Source organism: Gymnoscopelus braueri (genome assembly GCF_963280865.1).
Source record: "Gymnoscopelus braueri genome assembly, chromosome: 7".
Lineage (NCBI taxonomy): Eukaryota > Metazoa > Chordata > Actinopteri > Myctophiformes > Myctophidae > Gymnoscopelus > Gymnoscopelus braueri.
In genome coordinates this window covers 52997561-53016552 of record NC_137608.1, presented here as the reverse complement: position 1 = coordinate 53016552, position 18992 = coordinate 52997561, and the positions used below count along the sequence as shown (strand labels likewise).

General features: G+C 39.9%; 3 protein-coding genes across 5 annotated transcripts in view; 2 read left to right on the top strand and 1 right to left on the bottom strand.

The window, feature by feature from the left end:
• LOC308088131 (H-2 class II histocompatibility antigen, E-S beta chain-like) overlaps positions 1-10256 on the top strand; it is a 129149-nt gene extending 118893 nt beyond the window's left edge. The window contains exons 2-9 of one of the 3 annotated variants that reach the window (XR_013933411.1): positions 388-642; positions 1201-1473; positions 3875-4091; positions 5018-5085; positions 5981-6094; positions 6494-6553; positions 7356-8645; positions 8727-10256. Coding sequence is in view for 2 of the 3 variants with exons in the window: in XM_080432504.1 (XP_080288630.1) it covers positions 388-642; positions 1201-1473; positions 3875-4091; positions 5018-5085; positions 5981-6094; positions 6494-6534 (968 nt within the window). In the remaining variant the exon portion in view is untranslated. Of the gene's footprint in view, positions 1-387; positions 643-1200; positions 1474-3874; positions 4092-5017; positions 5086-5980; positions 6095-6493; positions 6554-7355 lie in introns of all 3 variants that reach the window. The other 2 variants (XM_080432505.1, XM_080432504.1) reach the window with 2 other exon arrangements.
• The window catches only part of LOC308089138 (HLA class II histocompatibility antigen, DO beta chain-like), a gene marked incomplete at its 3' end in the record, with an annotated part of 282785 nt that overhangs the window by 35586 nt on the left and 228207 nt on the right, over positions 1-18992 (top strand). The window lies entirely within an intron of this gene.
• Positions 13991-18992, bottom strand: part of LOC308089141 (NPC1-like intracellular cholesterol transporter 1) — a gene marked incomplete at its 5' end in the record, with an annotated part of 7233 nt that continues 2231 nt past the window's right edge. Inside the window, 5 exons of the mRNA XM_080433710.1 lie at positions 13991-15418; positions 16457-16570; positions 17032-17221; positions 17800-17950; positions 18260-18315. Coding sequence (XP_080289836.1) covers positions 15407-15418; positions 16457-16570; positions 17032-17221; positions 17800-17950; positions 18260-18315 — 523 coding nt within the window. The 3' untranslated portion in view covers positions 13991-15406. The remainder of the gene's footprint in view (positions 15419-16456; positions 16571-17031; positions 17222-17799; positions 17951-18259; positions 18316-18992) is intronic.

The following is an 18992-nucleotide window of genomic DNA, read 5'->3' as shown; positions in this document are numbered from 1 at the left end:
CACACGCACGCACGCACGCACACGCACACACACACACACACACACACACACACACACACACACACACACACACACCTTCCTTTTACTACCTGTATATACAGTATTGGATCTTGAATGTTGGTCTAAATACATAAACATTAAAACAGATGTTAGGAACTGTTGTTGTGACATCATGAAATAAATCATTCTGTATAAAAAACTAAAAACAAAAAAACATTTGAATCTGTTTTAGTGTGAATACAACGTTTGACAGGAAGCTACTTTTAATATCCAACCTTTCACTTCATATAAGAACCAAACATGATTGTTTAACATGATGATTATGTGTTATTGTCACTGTGAAGAAGTTTGTTGTTTAATTTAATGTCATCTTTGTTTTATTTCCAGTGTTCCATGAGCGGATTCAAGTCTTTAGCTGTTCAGACACAGTTAAAGACTCATATAAAGAGTGGATGATAGGACTGGATGGTGAAGTGTTGATGTACGCAGACTACAACAAAGGGAAGGGGGTGGAGCCTCAGCCTCCGTTTGTAGATCCAATCACCTACACAGGAGCTTATGAAGCAGCTTTGGGTGATCAGCACTACTGCAAAGCCCAGCTGGACACCGTTCGCACTGCCTTGAAGAAACCACCAGTTAAAGGTACATGAATACTATTAACACAATAGTTATTAACTAAAACGGTTGAATACACACACGCGCGCACGCACACACACACACACACACACACACACACACACACACACACACACACACACACACACACACACACACACACACACACACCTTTATTTATTTATTTATTTATTCGGATTTTCAATTAAAAGACATGAATCATGTCAAAATCAAAGATAATATGGTAATACACAGTTAGCATAAAAATAAAACATTAAAATAACATTTTTGCAAGTGTTATCTCTGTTATCCTGGAAATACATGATGGGGCTGACTGACTGACTGACAGACAGACAGACAGACAGACAGACAGACAGACAGAGTCCTTGTTTTTTGCTGCGCTAGACAGCTGAACACATAGAGAAAAAAACGTAAAACATTTTAATACCATATTTTACATCCTGAACCTATTTTAGACCATGTAGTGACATATTTGGCCGATAGGGGGCAGTTAGCCTAGTGTTGATATAATACAGATGATAATAAAACTGAACATTAATGACATTTTGTATTGTCTATTTCCAGATGGATATGTGTACTATCAGGCTTTCCGCTGTGTGTTTAACTCCAGTGAGCTGAAGGACATACAGTTCATACAGTCAGTGAATTTCGATGGTGATGAGTTCCTCAGGTGGGACAGTAGAGTAGATCAGTTTGTTGGATACACTGAGTTTGGTGTGAAGAACGCAGAGCGCCTCAATAAAGATCCTAGAGCACTGGCTGCGATGAGAGCAAACCGAGAGGGACGCTGCAAACCCAACATTGAGCTCTACTACTCCTCTGTTCTGAACAAGAGAGGTGAGCTGATCTCAGAGCAACACTCAACACTCATCACCTCATAAACTATAACATGAAATCACATGATTCTATTCAGAGATTAATGGTGTTAATATTGATCATATAATAATTATTACATATTTCTTTATCTGCTGAGAAACATTTCAGATCCTCTTGATTTATACTGTATCCTAACACGCTGTCACACAGTGGAAATAGCAGATCTACAAGCTCACAACATGTGGTGTCACCATCGTACACCGAGTATAAATGAAACATATAGATCTATTTATGAACGTTTTCACCCACAATGACCTGCCTAAAATAGAGACACCAGGATTAATGTTTTTAAATGAACTTTAAAAAGAACCATGCAGGCTAAAACACACCTCTATACACTTCATTTCACCACCTGATTTTATATTTTAATTATTGTCTTTACTAGTTTGTTTTGTATGTTTTTAATCACTTTATTAATATTTTACAGGATTATGTGTATTGTTTTGTTTGTTTCTACTCTTCTTCATTTGAGCTATTTTCATGAAATGATATTGCTTTGGTTTATTGTTGTTTATGTAAAGCACTGTGTAACTGTGAATTATTTAATATGTTTAAATGATATTATATAAATGAATTCTACGTTGTAGAAAACTGTAGACTATTGTAGAATCTACGGTACTCTGGTGCCATCTGGTGGCCAAACACTGACATTTACAGTTACAATTTACAATGTAAGCATTTATCAGACGCTCTTAATCCAGAGTGATTCACAGTAAGCAAGGAAAACACAAGGTAATACATTAAATGCATAGAAATAGTAATCTAGGATCATAGGTAAACCAAGAACCTATCATCAGTTTAAACCATTGGTTCTCAAAGTGGGGTCCGGGGACCCCCAGGGGTCCTTGGGGGGATTCCAGGGGGTCCCCAGCAAAATGTGTTAATATAGCATCACAATAATGTTAACCACTTTAACCTTTTATACTTTGGCTATTCAAAAATAGCAGATACAAGCACCGAGTGCCACGCTATGAGCTTGTAGATCTGCTATTTTTGACAAATCGTGAAAACTTGTGCAAATCTTTGAATATATATTTTTCAAAGCGAACATTTGTGACTCAAATCTTTGCTTCTGGGGGGTCCCTGGAACAAAATATTTTGCGATGGGGGTCCGCGGCCAAATACATATCGTCTTGGGGGTCCTTGACATGAAAAAGTTTGAGAACCACTGGTCTAAACAGTATAATATCAAACGATAAAGGAGAAGAGTCTGGGACGTGTGGAGCGTTGTCCAGGGTGTTTTAGAGAAGGGAGAAGAGTCTCTGACGTGTGGAGCGTTGTCCAGGGTGTTTTAGAGAAGGGAGAAGAGTCTAGGACGTGTGGAGCGTTGTCCAGGGTGTTTTAGAGAAAGGAGAAGAGTCTAGGACGTGTGGAGCGTTGTCCAGGGTGTTTTAGAGAAGGGAGAAGAGTCTAGGACGTGTGGAGCGTTGTCCAGGGTGTTTTAGAGAAGGGAGAAGAGTCTAGGACGTGTGGAGCGTTGTCCAGGGTGTTTTAGAGAAGGGAGAAGAGTCTAGGACGTGTGGAGCGTTGTCCAGGGTGTTTTAGAGAAGGGAGAAGAGTCTAGGACGTGTGGAGCGTTTTCCAGGGTGTTTTAGAGAAGGGAGAAGAGTCTGGGACGTGTGGAGCGTTGTCCAGGGTGTTTTAGAGAAGGGAGAAGAGTCTAGGACGTGTGGAGCGTTGTCCAGGGTGTTTTAGAGAAGAGAGAAGAGTCTGGGACGTGTGGAGCGTTGTCCAGTGTGTTTTAGAGAAGGGAGAAGAGTCTAGGACGTGTGGAGCGTTGTCCAGTGTGTTTTAGAGAAGGGAGAAGAGTCTAGGACGTGTGGAGCGTTGTCCAGGGTGTTTTAGAGAAGGGAGAAGAGTCTAGGACGTGTGGAGCGTTGTCCAGGGTGTTTTAGAGAAGAGAGAAGAGTCTGGGACGTGTGGAGCGTTGTCCAGTGTGTTTTAGAGAAGGGAGAAGAGTCTAGGATGTGTGGAGCGTTGTCCAGGGTGTTTTAGAGAAGAGAGAAGAGTCTAGGACGTGTGGAGAGTTGTCCAGGGTGTTTTAGAGAAGGGAGAAGAGTCTAGGACGTGTGGATCATTGACCAGGGTGTTTTAGAGAAGGGAGAAGAGTCTAGGAAGTGTGGAGGGTGAGGGGTTGTAGGGTTGGATCAGGTTTGGGAGCCAATGGAGGGAGAGGAGAACGGGGGAGAGCCGGGAAACGTGAACATTTTGGCTGGTTGAAGACCAAGTGTGTTGCAGCTTTCTGGATCATTTGGATCTCATTTGGATGATATACAATATAATAATAATAATAATAATAATAATAATAATAATAATAATAATAAGGGTAATAATAATAATAATAATAATCTTATTTATCCAGTGGAGCCCAAAGTGAGACTGAAGTCAGAGACTCCCCCTCGTCGTGGTGAACACACTCACATGCTGAGGTGCAGCAGCTACGACTTCTATCCTAAAGTGATCCTGGTGACCTGGTGGATAGGTCAAGAACCTTTGACCTCTGGTCTCTCCTCTACTGACGAGCTGTCTGATGGAGACTGGTACTACCAGTACCACTCCTACCTGGAGTACACACCCAGGTACACACCTAACAGACACCTATACATAGAAATACACACCTAATAGACACCTATACATAGAAATACACACCTAACAGACACCTTTACATAGAAATACACACCTAACAGACACCTATACATAGAAATACACACCTAATAGACACCTATACATATATTCTTTAAAAATAAAACGAGTGTTACTCACTTGCTGAAAATGGCCCATTAATTGGTAGGCTAATATTAAGTCAAACACACACACACACACACACACACACACACACACACACACACACGATTCCTCCCGTGTCCCGTGTTTATCACCAGTCCACTCCAGACAACTACGCAGCAAGCTCGTCGTCGTGCAAGCATGACGAACGCACACAGAGACCCGCGAGCGAGTGTTCTATACATGAATACACTGTATTCACAGGAATACGCTATAACGTGCTTATCTCGTTACTAAGTTTCTTCTGCCTTCCTATTTTTTCTGCAATGGGGAGGGAATAGTGGAATACACAATAAACACTAGAGCGGAGGAGAGCCCAGCGGGGCATTCACGCTCCTACACAAAAATTATTTTTTTCTCCAAAAAACCAAATAACAACAAAGATCAACGGATCAATATGTTGAATCGCGGCGCGTTTCAGCGTGTAGATCGGCTACTTTCACAATCTGTCCTAATGTTAGTGCTAATTAACAGCTGCTCACTCACTGCCAGACCGGGCGGGGAGGAGGGGCCGCTTCAGCTCTGAGCAGATCCACATGGACACACATTCAACTTGAGGACACACGCACGTCATGATTATTTTAGGAGGAGAAAATATCAGTATAAGCTTATCTTATTGCCTATAACGGTCTAATGCTATGGTGCCTAATTGTAGTTGGTGTGTGTGTGTGTGTGTGTGTGTGCGTTTGTGTCTGTGTCTGTGTCTGTGTGTGTGTTACAGATCAGGAGAGAAGATCACATGCATGGTGGAACATCCCAGCCTGACCGCGCCTATCAAGATGGACTGGGGTCAGTTACTGTAATCTACTGTACTCTACTGTAATCTACTGTATTCTACTGTATTCTACTGTAATCTACTGTAATCTACTGCATTCTACTGTATTCTACTGTAATCTACTGTAATGTGTTACACTACACTCTGTTTTAAGGGTTCAAGGATTCTTCTCTTTTATTAACTGAAGGAACATTTGTTTTGCAGAAAGGAAACACAGCAATCCAATTAAAAACAAGACACAATAATAATTCAGACACCAGAAATAAAAATCAATACAAATACATTGAAACATCCTAAAAAGTAACCATTCTAATTAGAAGGTCATGACAGGAGCCTCACCTACTTAAAGTGTCTTGTCTAGATGAGGTACATCATCTTACTCAGCATCAAGGGTTGGGGGGGGGGGGGGGGTAAGTCTCTGTGACTAGGATCACATCAACTTACTTACTTAACCCATTCAATCCTGGAACACATCTGTGTCATTTTATATTTGAGCTCTAACCATTATTTTATACTTTGGGATATTCAGAAATAGCAGATCACCAAGCTCATAGCGCGGCACAGAGTGTCGCGCTACGAGCTTGTAGATCTGTTATTTTTTTTTAATCGTGACAATTTGTGCAAATCTTTGAATATATATATTTAAAGCGAACATTTGTAACTGTCAAATGTCTCATGTTCAAAGATTTGCATTTTATTTTTTCATAAATATCAGATCTGATATTTTTCAATAGCCTAAGTATAAAATAATAGTTATAGCTCAAATATAAAATGACACAGATGATTCCATGTCAGAGTCAGTGAAGAAGAAGGTGTTTTAATCTACTGTAATAATATAATATAATATAATATAATATAATATAATATAATATAATATAATATAATATAATATAATATTTGTATTGTCAGATGACTCCATGCCAGAGTCAGTGAAGAACAAGGTGGCTATGGGAGCATCAGGTCTGGTTCTGGGTCTGGTCTTGTTCCTGTCTGGATTCATCTTCTTCCAGTGGAAGAAACGAGGTGATTAGCATGTTTAATGTACATGTTTAATTAACATGTTTCATTAATGAATCTACTACCAGTGGAAGAAATGAGATCTGATCAACAGAGGATCACATGACATTTGGAACCCTCACAGAAATGCAAACACACAAACAAACATGTAAAGCCACAACCTAAACTGGTTTATATCGGTTTAAAACCTTAACCGGTTTAGACCAATTTAGATGACCTAGTTAGAGGTCAAAGTGTGTTCTATTTTGTCACATTTAGTCTTAAATAAGAGTTAAACGTTCACTTTAGTTCTGATGACTGAATGTTATTGTGTTGTGTGTACATTTATGCATTTTATGGAGAAATACACACAAATATGATTTATTTGTGTGTCTGTTTTAACTGTCTCTCTTCTTCTTCTATCAGGTCGTATTCTGGTGCCGACAACCAATGATGAGAATCTTTAGACTCCTCCCACACACCCAGGTTCACTTCCTTTCTTTTTACTAAACTTTTTTATACATTCAGACAGTTTTAATGTATAAAAGTGTATAAAACTAGAAAACATACACAAAACAACATGCTTGTGTAAGAAGTGAAACAACTAGCCTGGTAAACCATCCCGGTCGTGTGAATTCACATTATCATGTGTCTTCTGCTTAATTTCTAATAATAATCAAATGATATGTTGTATCAGACAACACTGATGACAATGTGGTCAGATGGGGGGGGGTCCTCTTGGTGAACTGTGTAGTTCAGTTCAGTGAAGAGACGACACAATGCAGCCAAACTCTGAACCGAACCAACCAATCATTTGAACTCAACATTTCAGTGAACTGAACCCAATGATTCAGTTCATTGAAAACACTGATCATTCCATCACTAACAGGATCAAAGACAGAACCTTGTGGTCCAAAGGAGAGTGTTCTACCAACTGAGCTGCTCTTCCTACTAAGATACACTATTGACAAAGTATTGGTCAATTGTTGTTTGAATGGACTGAGTTGTTTCTACTTGGTTACTGTAGTTGCAGGGAGGGTGCTGGGAGGTCAGGTTTTTAAGTAGTTTACTAATAACTTGTTCATGATCTATTAACTATTTATAGCATAGTTTTAAATCATTAACCGACTGTTTAACACGTTATGAATAACACATCATTTACTAATTATAAACTAAACTAATAATTTATGAATGATTAATTTGCTATTATAAGGGAAGGTTATTTAAAGTGTTAACATGTTCACACAGTTAATATTCTGATTCTTATTGGTTTATTGTCTTTTCACAGAACACCTGGGTGTGTTTTCAGAGAAGCAGAGAGTCATCGCTGAAATACATGTGTGTCCATTCAGCTTATAAATAGTCGTAACAGCAGCACAATGATGACATCATCAACCTTTTAGGGTTAAGGTTAGGTTTAGGCATAGTTTTTGTGAATTTAAAGGTTAGTGTTAAGGTTAAGGTTAGGTTTATATAGGCATAGTTTCTGTGAGGTTATTGTTAGGGTTAAGGTTAGGTTTAGGCATAGTGGCCCTCATTTATCAACGCGGTGCAGACCAAATAATGGGCGTACGGCGAGATCACCGCAACTTTCGGCATTTATCAATATATCCTGACATTGCCTTTACCGTACCGCACGCTCCAATCTCACGTCTGCTCGGGAGCAGTTGTAGACTTTGGCTGCACCCGTTTGTTCCATTGTAGACATGCAGAGCAGCATTCTCTGACCGTCTGACAAGCATCTGAACATATGTATCCACTCCAAAATGTATCTAACACACTAATAAATAATCCCTGTGAAAATATATCATTTTATATAATAATTTAAACAAACTGCTTTAACAGTCATTCAGATAAGATTGCAGATCTGGCTGCATGGAAAATAGCAGATCTACAAGCTCACAAGCGTCGCATCGCGACGCGTTGTGAGCTTGTAGATCTGATATTTTCAAAATATACGAGCGCTTTTGCAAGAGCATTTTCGGGAGTCGGGACTACCGACCATCTTTTCATGGACAGTGAGGTCTACAAACTTACAGTAGCGTGTCTCCATGATATGGAGTTATGTAGGCCACAACCTGGCTGGGTTAAGGAGATAAACCCGACGCTCCAAAGTAACCTTTGCCGAGCGCAGGCTATCTAACGTGGCCGCACGGGATCACTGTAGCCCGCCCGAGTCTCATGGGGAATAGCCTACATGATTGCTTTATTTTATTGGCTTTTCATGCTTTCTTTGGTTTCTGGTTCTTCATGTCGTAAAATCGGGGCGTTTCGAGAATATTTAAGGGCGTGTTATTTAAATGACGCTCGTTTTCAGACGTGAGATTTATCAAAGCTCTGACCAAATGTACGCTAGGATTGGCTGTATAGGATCGCTTCATAAATGTGACTTTGACGTTGGTGTACGGCCGAATTTATGGAAAAATTTAAGCCGTTTTTTACGCTCCATTGATAAATGTGGGCCAGTGTTTGTGAAGTTAAAGGTTGGGGTTAGGGTTAGGTTTAGGCATAGTTTTGTGAGGTTAGGGTTAGGGTTAGGGTTAAGGTTAAGGTTGGGTTTAGGCATAGTGTTTGTGAGGTTAGGGTTATGGTTAGGGTTAGGGTTATGGTTAGGGTTAGGGTTAAGGTTAAAGTTGGGTTTAGGCATAGTGTTTGTGAGGTTAGGGTTATGGTTTAGGAATAGTTTTTGTGAGGTTAAAGGTCAGGGTTTAGGCGCCACCTGGGCGCCACACCAAAGGAAGAGGGAGTCCCAATTAGTGTGGGCGGTTCATCAAATTACTTTGTATAGTTTCTGTCGTCAGAAAACACAGGTGGACCTAGACCCTCTAGGGTGGTTTGAGGTGATGGGTGGACCTAGACCCTCTAGGGTGGTCTGAGGTGATGGGTGGACCTGGACCCTCTAGGGTGGTTTGAGGTGATGGGTGGACCTGGACCCAGTAGGGTGGTCTGAGGTGATGGGTGGACCCGGGTCCACCCAAATTAGACAATGGAGACTATGAAATTAATGGGAAACACTGATGGCATGCAATCATTTATATTAAGTAATGATTTATATGTGATGATTTATATGTAATCATTATGTAATCCTTTACAATATGTAATCATGAGCAGGGGAGCAGATCTCATTACAACTTAGGAGGGAACCACAAACAAGGAATCTTCTCATCAATAATATCACCAACATAGAGCTAATGCTAGGATTTTAAACTAACTAATAATGGTCACAATGATTACAGTTTGTCTGACATTTGGTATAAAAAGCAAAACACCAAATCCATGTTCAATGCATGAAACAAACTATAATGTTATGTTATGATGTAAATAATCCATTATAGGTTGACATCACATGACTTAATAACAAACACATTAACATGCCTCCATGTTTAACTGCAGGACTTACATGGCAAAGGAAACTTACAAACATTGATACTTTCACATTAATTCACATCATTTGAGATTTGATTTGATTTGGGTAAAATATATACGAGCAAAATCACAAAACAACTTAAACCTAGGATAACACATTAAAGCGTAATGAAACACTCGTTTCCAATGTGGTCCTGCAGCATAACTAAAAATAAATAGTCCAATAAATGTATTTGAATTCCCATGAGGTTTTAATTATTCATTTTAATTATGTTAATTAGGAGAATGAGCACTCTGCGTTGTGACAGTGACACGATGAGTTAACAGAAAGGTTGCGCAAACTTTACTAAAATAAAGAACAAAATATGTGTCTAATTCAGACAGTTTAGATATTCCTTGGTCAGTATTATTTATCTTTCCGTTTTTCAGCTCCACTGTTGTGTCTCTATCCGTTCATATTGGCTGAACTTCACTCATTAAACTAGTTAACAGCTCTGTGGACAAGTGATGAAGATGATGATGAAGCTTGTGGATTCATTTATTTGGCAGTTATTGATCAGGACACACGGGTAGCAAAAACAAAACCTTCACAAAGTATTGTGTTTACTGTATGTGAGAATGATTTCAAAAGTGGAATCAGCTTCTATTAAATATAGATTTAAAATTATATCATTTATTTAAAGATACTTTATTGGAGGAACATGTCAGACATGTCCCCTCCTTCCCCCTTGGGATCTGCACCCCTGATCATGAATGGTTTGAAGTTCAGATGTTAGATTTTGGCTTTAATTTGCTTGGTTTGAATGGAATGTCACAATATCAATAAAGGAATGAGAAACATAATTGGGCCTCATGTTTTCTTACATTTCACTCATACAGCATTTTCTCTTAACTGTCTGTTAAGAGAAAATACAAGAGAAGCCAACGTTCACATTCACCAAATGTGTTTTTCCCCAGGTGTGCTGAACGATGTGTCCTTTCCATGTCGTACCTGAAGGCAGGGTTCAAGATGGGCCCAGATTCATTAAGCTGGTCGTAAATATAGTTCCTAAAGGAAAGTGTATTTTCTGTAAGCACAAACTGACGTGCAATTCACAAAGGGGTGTGTAGATGCCTCAAACATGCGGATCACAGGTGTATGTCATGATGGCTGCCAGCTGGTCAAACGTCAAGAGCGTTCCAGAGAAGTTCATTTGCATTGTTCCACTCCCCATTTCACAACATAAAAGGCAACAGGAAATGAAACATCCAACTTCACCTTCACCATACTGAACAGTGTTGCCATGTCCGCTTATTTTAAGCGAATGTGGGCTTGCTTCACAATTTTTTAATTATTTTAACTGGTGAATCTCAAATATTTTCATGTCATGGACCCCCAAATTAATGTAGGCCAATTTGTCCCTATAACCCCCCATCTGAAAATGTTTTGTGCCAGCTGGAGCCCCGTACCAGATTTGTGTTAGAATGTTTAAAAAATCTTCCAAATATTGCATTTTATTTCAAATAAAAGAAAATAGCAGATCTACAAGCTCACAACGCGTCGCATCGCAAAGCGTTGTGAGCTTGTAGATCAGCTATTTTGAAGATTGTCTATTTTCGCCTCCACAGTGACATTAAGGCATCATAGCCTATCTTCATTATTACGTGTGTTAGGATTTAAAGTTCAAACTGGAGCCACAAACCACCAGGAGACAAAGGTTGCAATCAAATATCCAGTTTATTTAGCCGGATAATGATGTATAGTGTTGACATTGGGTTTCATGATGATGCCGCGGTTCTAAACAAAGACACAAATTATAATATCATGCCAGATAAAATATCAAACATAGATATGGCCTTTAAATCATATTATACATTAAGGTATTGTATATCATCAAAATAATAATTGGCCAAGTATTTACTTCATAATATTAAACACATCTAAATATCCATATAACTCAAGTTCATCAATTCTTAAATATAATCCACATCACTAGAAGTAAAACACTGGAACTTACATTATAGCAGGTTTAACAAACGCATGGCAAACATCAGTACATCAGCAGCACACGGCAAACACACAGGCCGGCTGCATGTGTTTGGAGACAAAGGACAAGGGGAGAACGGGAATCCAGTCCTGCTTTTATAGTGGGAGGAAGTGAGGTCACCACCACAGGTACCACTGAACCCCATTGTGGTGCCTCCTTGTGGAGCGGAGGGGAAATGAACCTTGCAGTTTCTGACAACGTGACACTTTGGCTGAGATGGCCCGCTTGGCCGACACTGGCAAATACTCTGAGGGACCTAATAATTCAGCTCTAAAATGCAACTGATAGCCCAGGGAAGAAAAAATAAAATGAGTGATTGAGTGGTTATACGCACATTAAAGATTGTCACAGCATTGTTTGTGACAAGTCACTTTCAAAACCAAAGTCCAAGACACAATACATTAAAGATCTTTATTCTCACATGGTAATTGTTAAAACATTGACCAGTGTGTTGTAACCAGGCCAATCTTCTTAAAACATATACTGTAGCTGTGATTTCTAGCATATACTATGATTATGATTAAATATGGAACCAATCATTTGCTCTTTTAGGTCCTGAATCTTCCAATGAGCATCTAAAACCACCAGTGACACATCAAGCTGTGCCTTCTTTTATGTTATTTATTCATAAACTAAATAATAAGTCATGTTTTAAATCCAAAACCTTTAGACAAACTTGAGCCTAAATTAGAATGAGCTCTTTGAATGTTAACACCTTTGTCTGTCTGTCTGTCTGTCTGTCTCTGTGTGTGTGTGTGTGTGTGTGTGTGTGTGTGTGTGTGTGTGTGTGTGTGTGTGTGTGTGTGTGTGTGTGTGTGTGTGTGTGTGTGGTAAACACATCAAGGGCCCCATTTTCGCCAGTGACTTACCCATTATCCCTTAACTTCTTTGCCATTGCTTTACTATTTTTTAAAACATTTTCAAATAGTTCAACTAGCCGATCTACATCGACACCTTGTGAGCTTGTAGATTGGCTATTGGAAAATAGTAAAACAATCCACAGAAGTTTACGGATAGTGGGTAAGGCACTGGCAAAAATAGGGCCCCAAATGCAGAGAGACAGTGTAGGGCCTCAGTAAACTAGCATCACAGGTAAACCAAGAACCTATAGCATCAGTCTAACCAATATCCTGTCAAAATAATAATCTATACATTGAAACTATAGGATGCATCTGTTTAGATAACATCAGTCTTTCTTCCTCTCTCTCTTTCTCTCATTCTGCATTTTCTCTGTGTTTGTGTCTCTCATATTATCGTTCCATCTCTGTTGTTGTTGTTCTGTCACTCTGTGCTTTAATACTTTGAACAATGTTTAAGTTATATATCACATTCATTCTTTACAACACTGTTCACCTGTCTGTCTGTCTGTCTGTCTGTCTGTCTGGTCTGTGATCAATGTGAGGAGTTGTGTTTAGTTTACTGTGAGGAACATGGACCTCCTGTGTTCAGAGTAGGTCCTCATGCACCAGTAGGAGTAGATTTGAGGTAAAGCTACATGTGTGTGTGTGTGTGTGTGTGTGTGTGTGTGTGTGTGTGTGTGTGTGTGTGTGTGTGTGTGTGTGTGTGTGTGTGTGTGTGTGTGTGTGTGTGTGTGTGTGTGTGTGTGTGCGTGCGTGCGTGCGTGCGTGCGTGCGTGCGTGCGTGCGTGCGTGCGTGCGTGCGTGCCTGCGTGCGTGTGTGTGCGCACGCACGCACGCAGATTAAACGGTCACACATTCCAAAAGCTGGTCTAGGGGTGAATTAGACCTGCCTACACCTAGGGGTGATTTCATATTAAATATGTTGTTCCTGATTTTGACTTTATTGAATGAATCTGTAATTGAATCTATTGACAGAATATGTTGTTAAATGGTTTTGTCTGAATATTCTGAATTAATCTTTTTATTGAATCTATTTATTGAATCTGTTGTAACCTGATTATATGTGAATGTATTGATGATATCTGTTGTTACCTGGTTTTATGTGAATGTATTGATATCTGTTGTTACCTGGTTTTGAGTGAAATTATTGATGGGATCTGTTGTAACCTGGTTTTGAATAAATCTATTGACTTAATCTGTTATTGCCTGATGTTGCTTTAATCTCACAACGTCTTGCGTGACAAGAGTATTGTGATTAATAGTCCAAAAGATTGTATTGATTATATCCTCATACCCAACACCAAATGAAGTCCTGTGTTTCCTTGTTGTCTGCCAGTGGTCCCAGCATGGTTTGGACTGAGATGGAAACAATGCTGGGTCAAAGAGCTGGAAACACTGCTGGGTCAAAGAGCTGGAAACACTGCTGGGTCAAAGAGCTGGAAACAAAGCTGGGTCAAAGAGCTGGAAACACTGCTGGGTCAAAGAGCTGGAAACACTGCTGGGTCAAAGAGCTGGAAACACTGCTGGGTCAAAGAGCTGGAAACACTGCTGGGTCAAAGAGCTGGAAACACTGCTGGGTCAAAGAGTTTGTGTCACATACATGTTTGTTTTTTATTTGCCATTTTCAGCCACTAGGTGACACTATAGCAATGGTATTCTTTCCTGTCATCAAAAGCATTCTCCCTTTTTGTCATCTAGGCCCTAAATGACACAAATGGAAGTGTGCTTTAAGAGGAAATCTAACCACATTCAAAAATGTTATTCCATAACCTACAGTCAAAGGAAGCTTAGAATTCAGATGTTGTCTTATTCCAGTCACATATATTAAACACATTGAATATGTTTTGCATTAATTGTACAGTATTCAGCAATGACACTTCATAATACTGCTAAAAACAATAACAAGTGAACTGCTGGAGTGCTTCTGTTGCTTTACATCACCATCGATACAGTGTTCATGTGAAATATATACAATAATTACATTAAATAAACATATACAACAATTCTTAAAGTACAAAATGACTAATTTGGCTATCAAAAATAAATGTCCCACATCTTGGATTTTTTTTTGAAAATTGTCAATTGAAAAAGAAAACACACAGAATCTGCATCCTGCTCATAGCTGCACTTCCTGTCACATGCATGAGGTGAGTAAGGTCAAAGGTCATTCCCAGAATCACTTCACTGAAACATCAGTGGTGAAGTGGAGCTCTTCATGCTCTGGTCTAGAGCAGTGCTTTTCAAAGTGGACTTCAGGGACCCCCAGGGGTCCGAGTTCAGGGACCCCCCCAACAGGGAGTTATATAGGCTCCCTCAGATGAAGGAGGGGTAGTTTAACTCAATTCACTTGAAATTACTACAATACAAACAAAATGTATTCTAACGATATGTTTCACCGCTGTGTGAACCTACGGTATGTTCAATTATGACATTTAGACAAATTAATTTGAGCCAAAATCATATTTCATAATATCAGGTATTGATACTTTTACTTAAGTAAAAAACGTGAGTACTTTTTCCACCACTGGACCCGGGGTTTGCCATCTCCCTCCTTTCATTGTCCATCTTTGTTTCTTCTTCTTCCTTTCTTTACAGAGGTATATATATATGTTTTTATATCTATTATGACCAGCTGTGTGGTCAAAACTTGTCGGCGTCCTTTTTAATTACGTAGCCACCTAACGATAAAGGCTTAAATATATACGTTTCCTTCCTGTTAGGCGTGTTCTCTTGTTTGGATAAATATTTCATATCTTCGTTCCATTGTCCCAAGAGGAACCACATGTTGTTATGTTTTTGTCCAAAGACTCACTTGAGCGCCCGGTTGTCTTTTGTGCCGTCGGTATATGTTTTAGTTTGAAAACAGAATAGTACTTTGTTCGCCGCCGATGGAGCTCAGAAATGGTCGATTCTCTCCTCTCTCTCCGACTGGCCGCCCTCGGCTGTGTTTTCTGAGGGTCCGTTGGGGTCGTCTATGGGGGTCTTTTTCTTGTCTTCATAGCTCAGGTTTTTGTACATCTGCTTGGGGGTGAGTTTCATCTCCTTGCTGGCTGCAGCCTGCTGCATCCGCAGCAACACCGCCTTGTTCACACCAGGACCTGCAAAACGCAAGAAAATAGTATCTGTCTGTCTGTATGTCTGTCTGTCTGTCTCTTCATTCAAACAGTGTTGATTTTGTCGACTAAAACTATGACGAAAACATTTAGTCGACTACCTTTTTTCATTGATGAAAACTAAATAAAAACTAAATAAAGACTAAGCTATGACGACTAAATATATTGACAATTTCGTCAACAAATAAAAACTAGACTAAAATGTTAGTGAGGGACGAGTGGAGAAGAGATCCAGTAGAACTAAAAGACAAGTCATTTTATGTTTGGTTGCGCTCGGGTGTTGTGCTCTGAAAATAACAGATCTACAAGCTCACAACGTGTTGCAGTGCGACACGTTGTGAGCTTGTAGATCGGCTATTTTCAGCATGCAACCAAGTGTAAAATCAGCCATTACGACGCCATCAAGGCACCGCCAAAAGACATTTCAGTCGACTAAATCAACTGTAGATTTAGCCGACTATAATCTTATGATATTTAGTCGACTAAGACTAGACAAAAACTAAAACATTTCAGATGACAAAAATATGACTAAAACTAAATCAAACATCTGCTGTCAAAATCAACACTGATCAGCAACGTGCATGTCTCTCTCTCTCTTCGACACACACACACACACACACACACACACACACACACACACACACACACACACACACACACACACACACACACACACACACACACACACACACACACACACACACACACACACACACACACACACACACACACACACACACACACACACACACACACACACACACACACACACAGCATAAGGCCGCTCTTATTGTGAAAACTGTAAGCCTAGTGTTAATACTTTCAGCAGGTAAACCTTAAAACAGGTAGATCTTATTAATCCCCTGGGAGAAATTCACAGTCACAGCTTCACCCAGCTGATGGCTGCTCAGGGACAAATAACTGTGTGTTGACAAGTATGCTAGGCAGACGGGGGGTCAAACCGGTGACCTTATAACTACCAGACGACCACTAAGCTGTGACAGTATAGACAGACATACGTACCGCACTGCCCATGTTGGCCGTAGCCTCCTTGGCCCGCTCCACCTGTGTGGGTTGGATGCTGAGGGCGAAGGATCTGGTCATGTGAGACACAAACTCCACAGAGATGCCCACACACTGGAGACCAAACAAACACACACACACAGGACAACTTACTTAGAACATGTACATCACTTACATGTTGCTCCTTTGTTCAATTTACAATTTAGGGATTTACATTCATTTAGACATTTACAATTTAGGCATTTAGCAGACACTCTTAATCCAGAGCTACTTACAGTAAGTAAGGACAACACAAGGTAATACATCAAATGCATAGAAATAGCAATCTAATAAACTATTAGCTAAAGAATAAAAAATGATGAACTAATATATAACTAAACCAAGAACCTATCATCAGCCTGTACATTGAAACTATACACACTATGGGATGCCAGGTCAACAATGACCGAGTTTAACCCTATTCTACTGTATACTTTGTCTATTCGTAAATAGCCCACAAGCTCCCAATGTGTTGCGATGCATTAAGCTTATAGATCTGCTATTTAAAAAAAAAAAGTTGAACAATGTTGTCTTACCGTGACCAGGTTAATGAGAGCCACGGCGTTGTAGTCGATGCCCCAGAGCGTCATGACGCCCACGGTGTCCACCGTGATCATGATGATGGTGAGGAGGTTGAGCAGGCCGGAGCGCAGGTCCATGCCCAGCAGGAGGCAGCACACCACGAACGTGGGCAACAGGTACTGCTCATAGAACACATAGGTCACCCTGCACAGGAGAACAAGATGGTCAGGTACTGCTCATAGAACACATAGGTCACCCTGCACAGGAGAACATGATGGTCAGGTACTGCTCATAGAACACATAGGTCACCCTGCACAGGAGAACATGATGGTCAGGTGCTGCTTAAATCTACAGTTGATTTAGTTGACTAAAATGTATTTTGGTGGTGCCTTGATGGCGTCATAATGGTTGTTTTTACACTTGGTTGAAAATAGCCGCTCTGCTATTTTCAGAGCTGAGCGCAACCAAACATAAAATGACTTATCTTTGAGTTCTACTGGATCTCTTCTCCACTAGATCCCTCACTAACATTTTAGTCTAGTTTTTATTTGGTGACGAAATTGTCAATATATTTAGTCTTAGTTTTAGTCATCATAGCTTAGTTTATATTTGGTTTTCGTCAGTGAAAAAAGGAAGTCATAGTTTTGTCATAGTTTTAGTCAACGAAATCAACACCGGTCCAAACAAAGTATATATTTTCTTGTCCGCTGCCATTTTTCTGTATTATTTCAAAACAACTGTATTTCTGTACAGTGCTGTGCAGCAGAGTGAGGCTGACATACGTGTAGGGGAAGACCTCAAAGTCCGGGGAGGTGCCCGGTATCGCCCTCATGCCCATGGTGATGTTGTGTGCCAGTTCTCTGGCCTTCTGCAGCGCCGCCGTGAACTCCTGAGAGTTGGTCAGTGGTGTGTGGTACGCCATGAACCTAGAGGCTGGACACACAGAGAGAGAGTTAGTCAGTGGTGTGTGGTAGAGGCTAAAATAAACCAAATTGATAAATGAGACTTTTTAGTATCTTTCAAAACAAAAAACAACAACACATGAGCTGTGTCTGAAATCAAAGCCATACTAACATAATAGTTAGTATGTCTAATTAGTATGTGAGACCGTCTAGTATGTCTGAAAGCTTAGCAGCTACTCATTAGTACATGAAATGCATAATAAATCTGGGAAATATTAACAGTATGCAACAGAACAGTGGACACTACACTGCTGTATCAGGATAGGAGATGAAGCCTCACCTATAATCTCTCCGCTGTCATCTTTCACCACAGCCTTGTCGTAGGCACCCAGACCTCTGTGGGGAAACACAGCAGGAGGTGAGATTATTATACATGAGAACTAGGGCTGTAACGATACAGTAACTGCATCGATGCGTCGATTTTCATTTCAACAATCGACGTATCGACATGTAAACAGCAACATATCGAATCGTTTGACAATGCGAATGCAAATAATAGTATCGAATCGGTTTGCAATGCAAATAATCTATTTTATCGATACTAAGTACTTGTGCGTTGTTGTATTTAGCAATTTTAAGAAGACATTTTTAAAAGAGGGGTTTAATTACTTTTCCATTACATATCACTACAGTTGGTCTATCAATACATGTGTGTACTCTCTGTGTTCATGTCAAGGTGCAGGTTTGTCCATAATGTGTTCAAATACAATGTCCATGTATTTGCTAGAGAATCACTGTGTTTACTTATTTATATCCATAATAATAAATGTTTCCCTTAAAAAACCTGCACGTTTCACACGTTGCACACAGATTTATGCTTTTTGCTAAATAGTTACTGAATCGATTTTAAATCATTGAATCGTATCGTATCGTTATGAATGAACCAAAATCGTCCATGTATCGTTTCGTCAACCATGTATCGTGATGCGTATCGTATCTGTTAAAATGTATCGTTACACCCCTAATGAGGACGTGTTTCACAAACTAACGCTGCATGGTGGACCATCTCCATG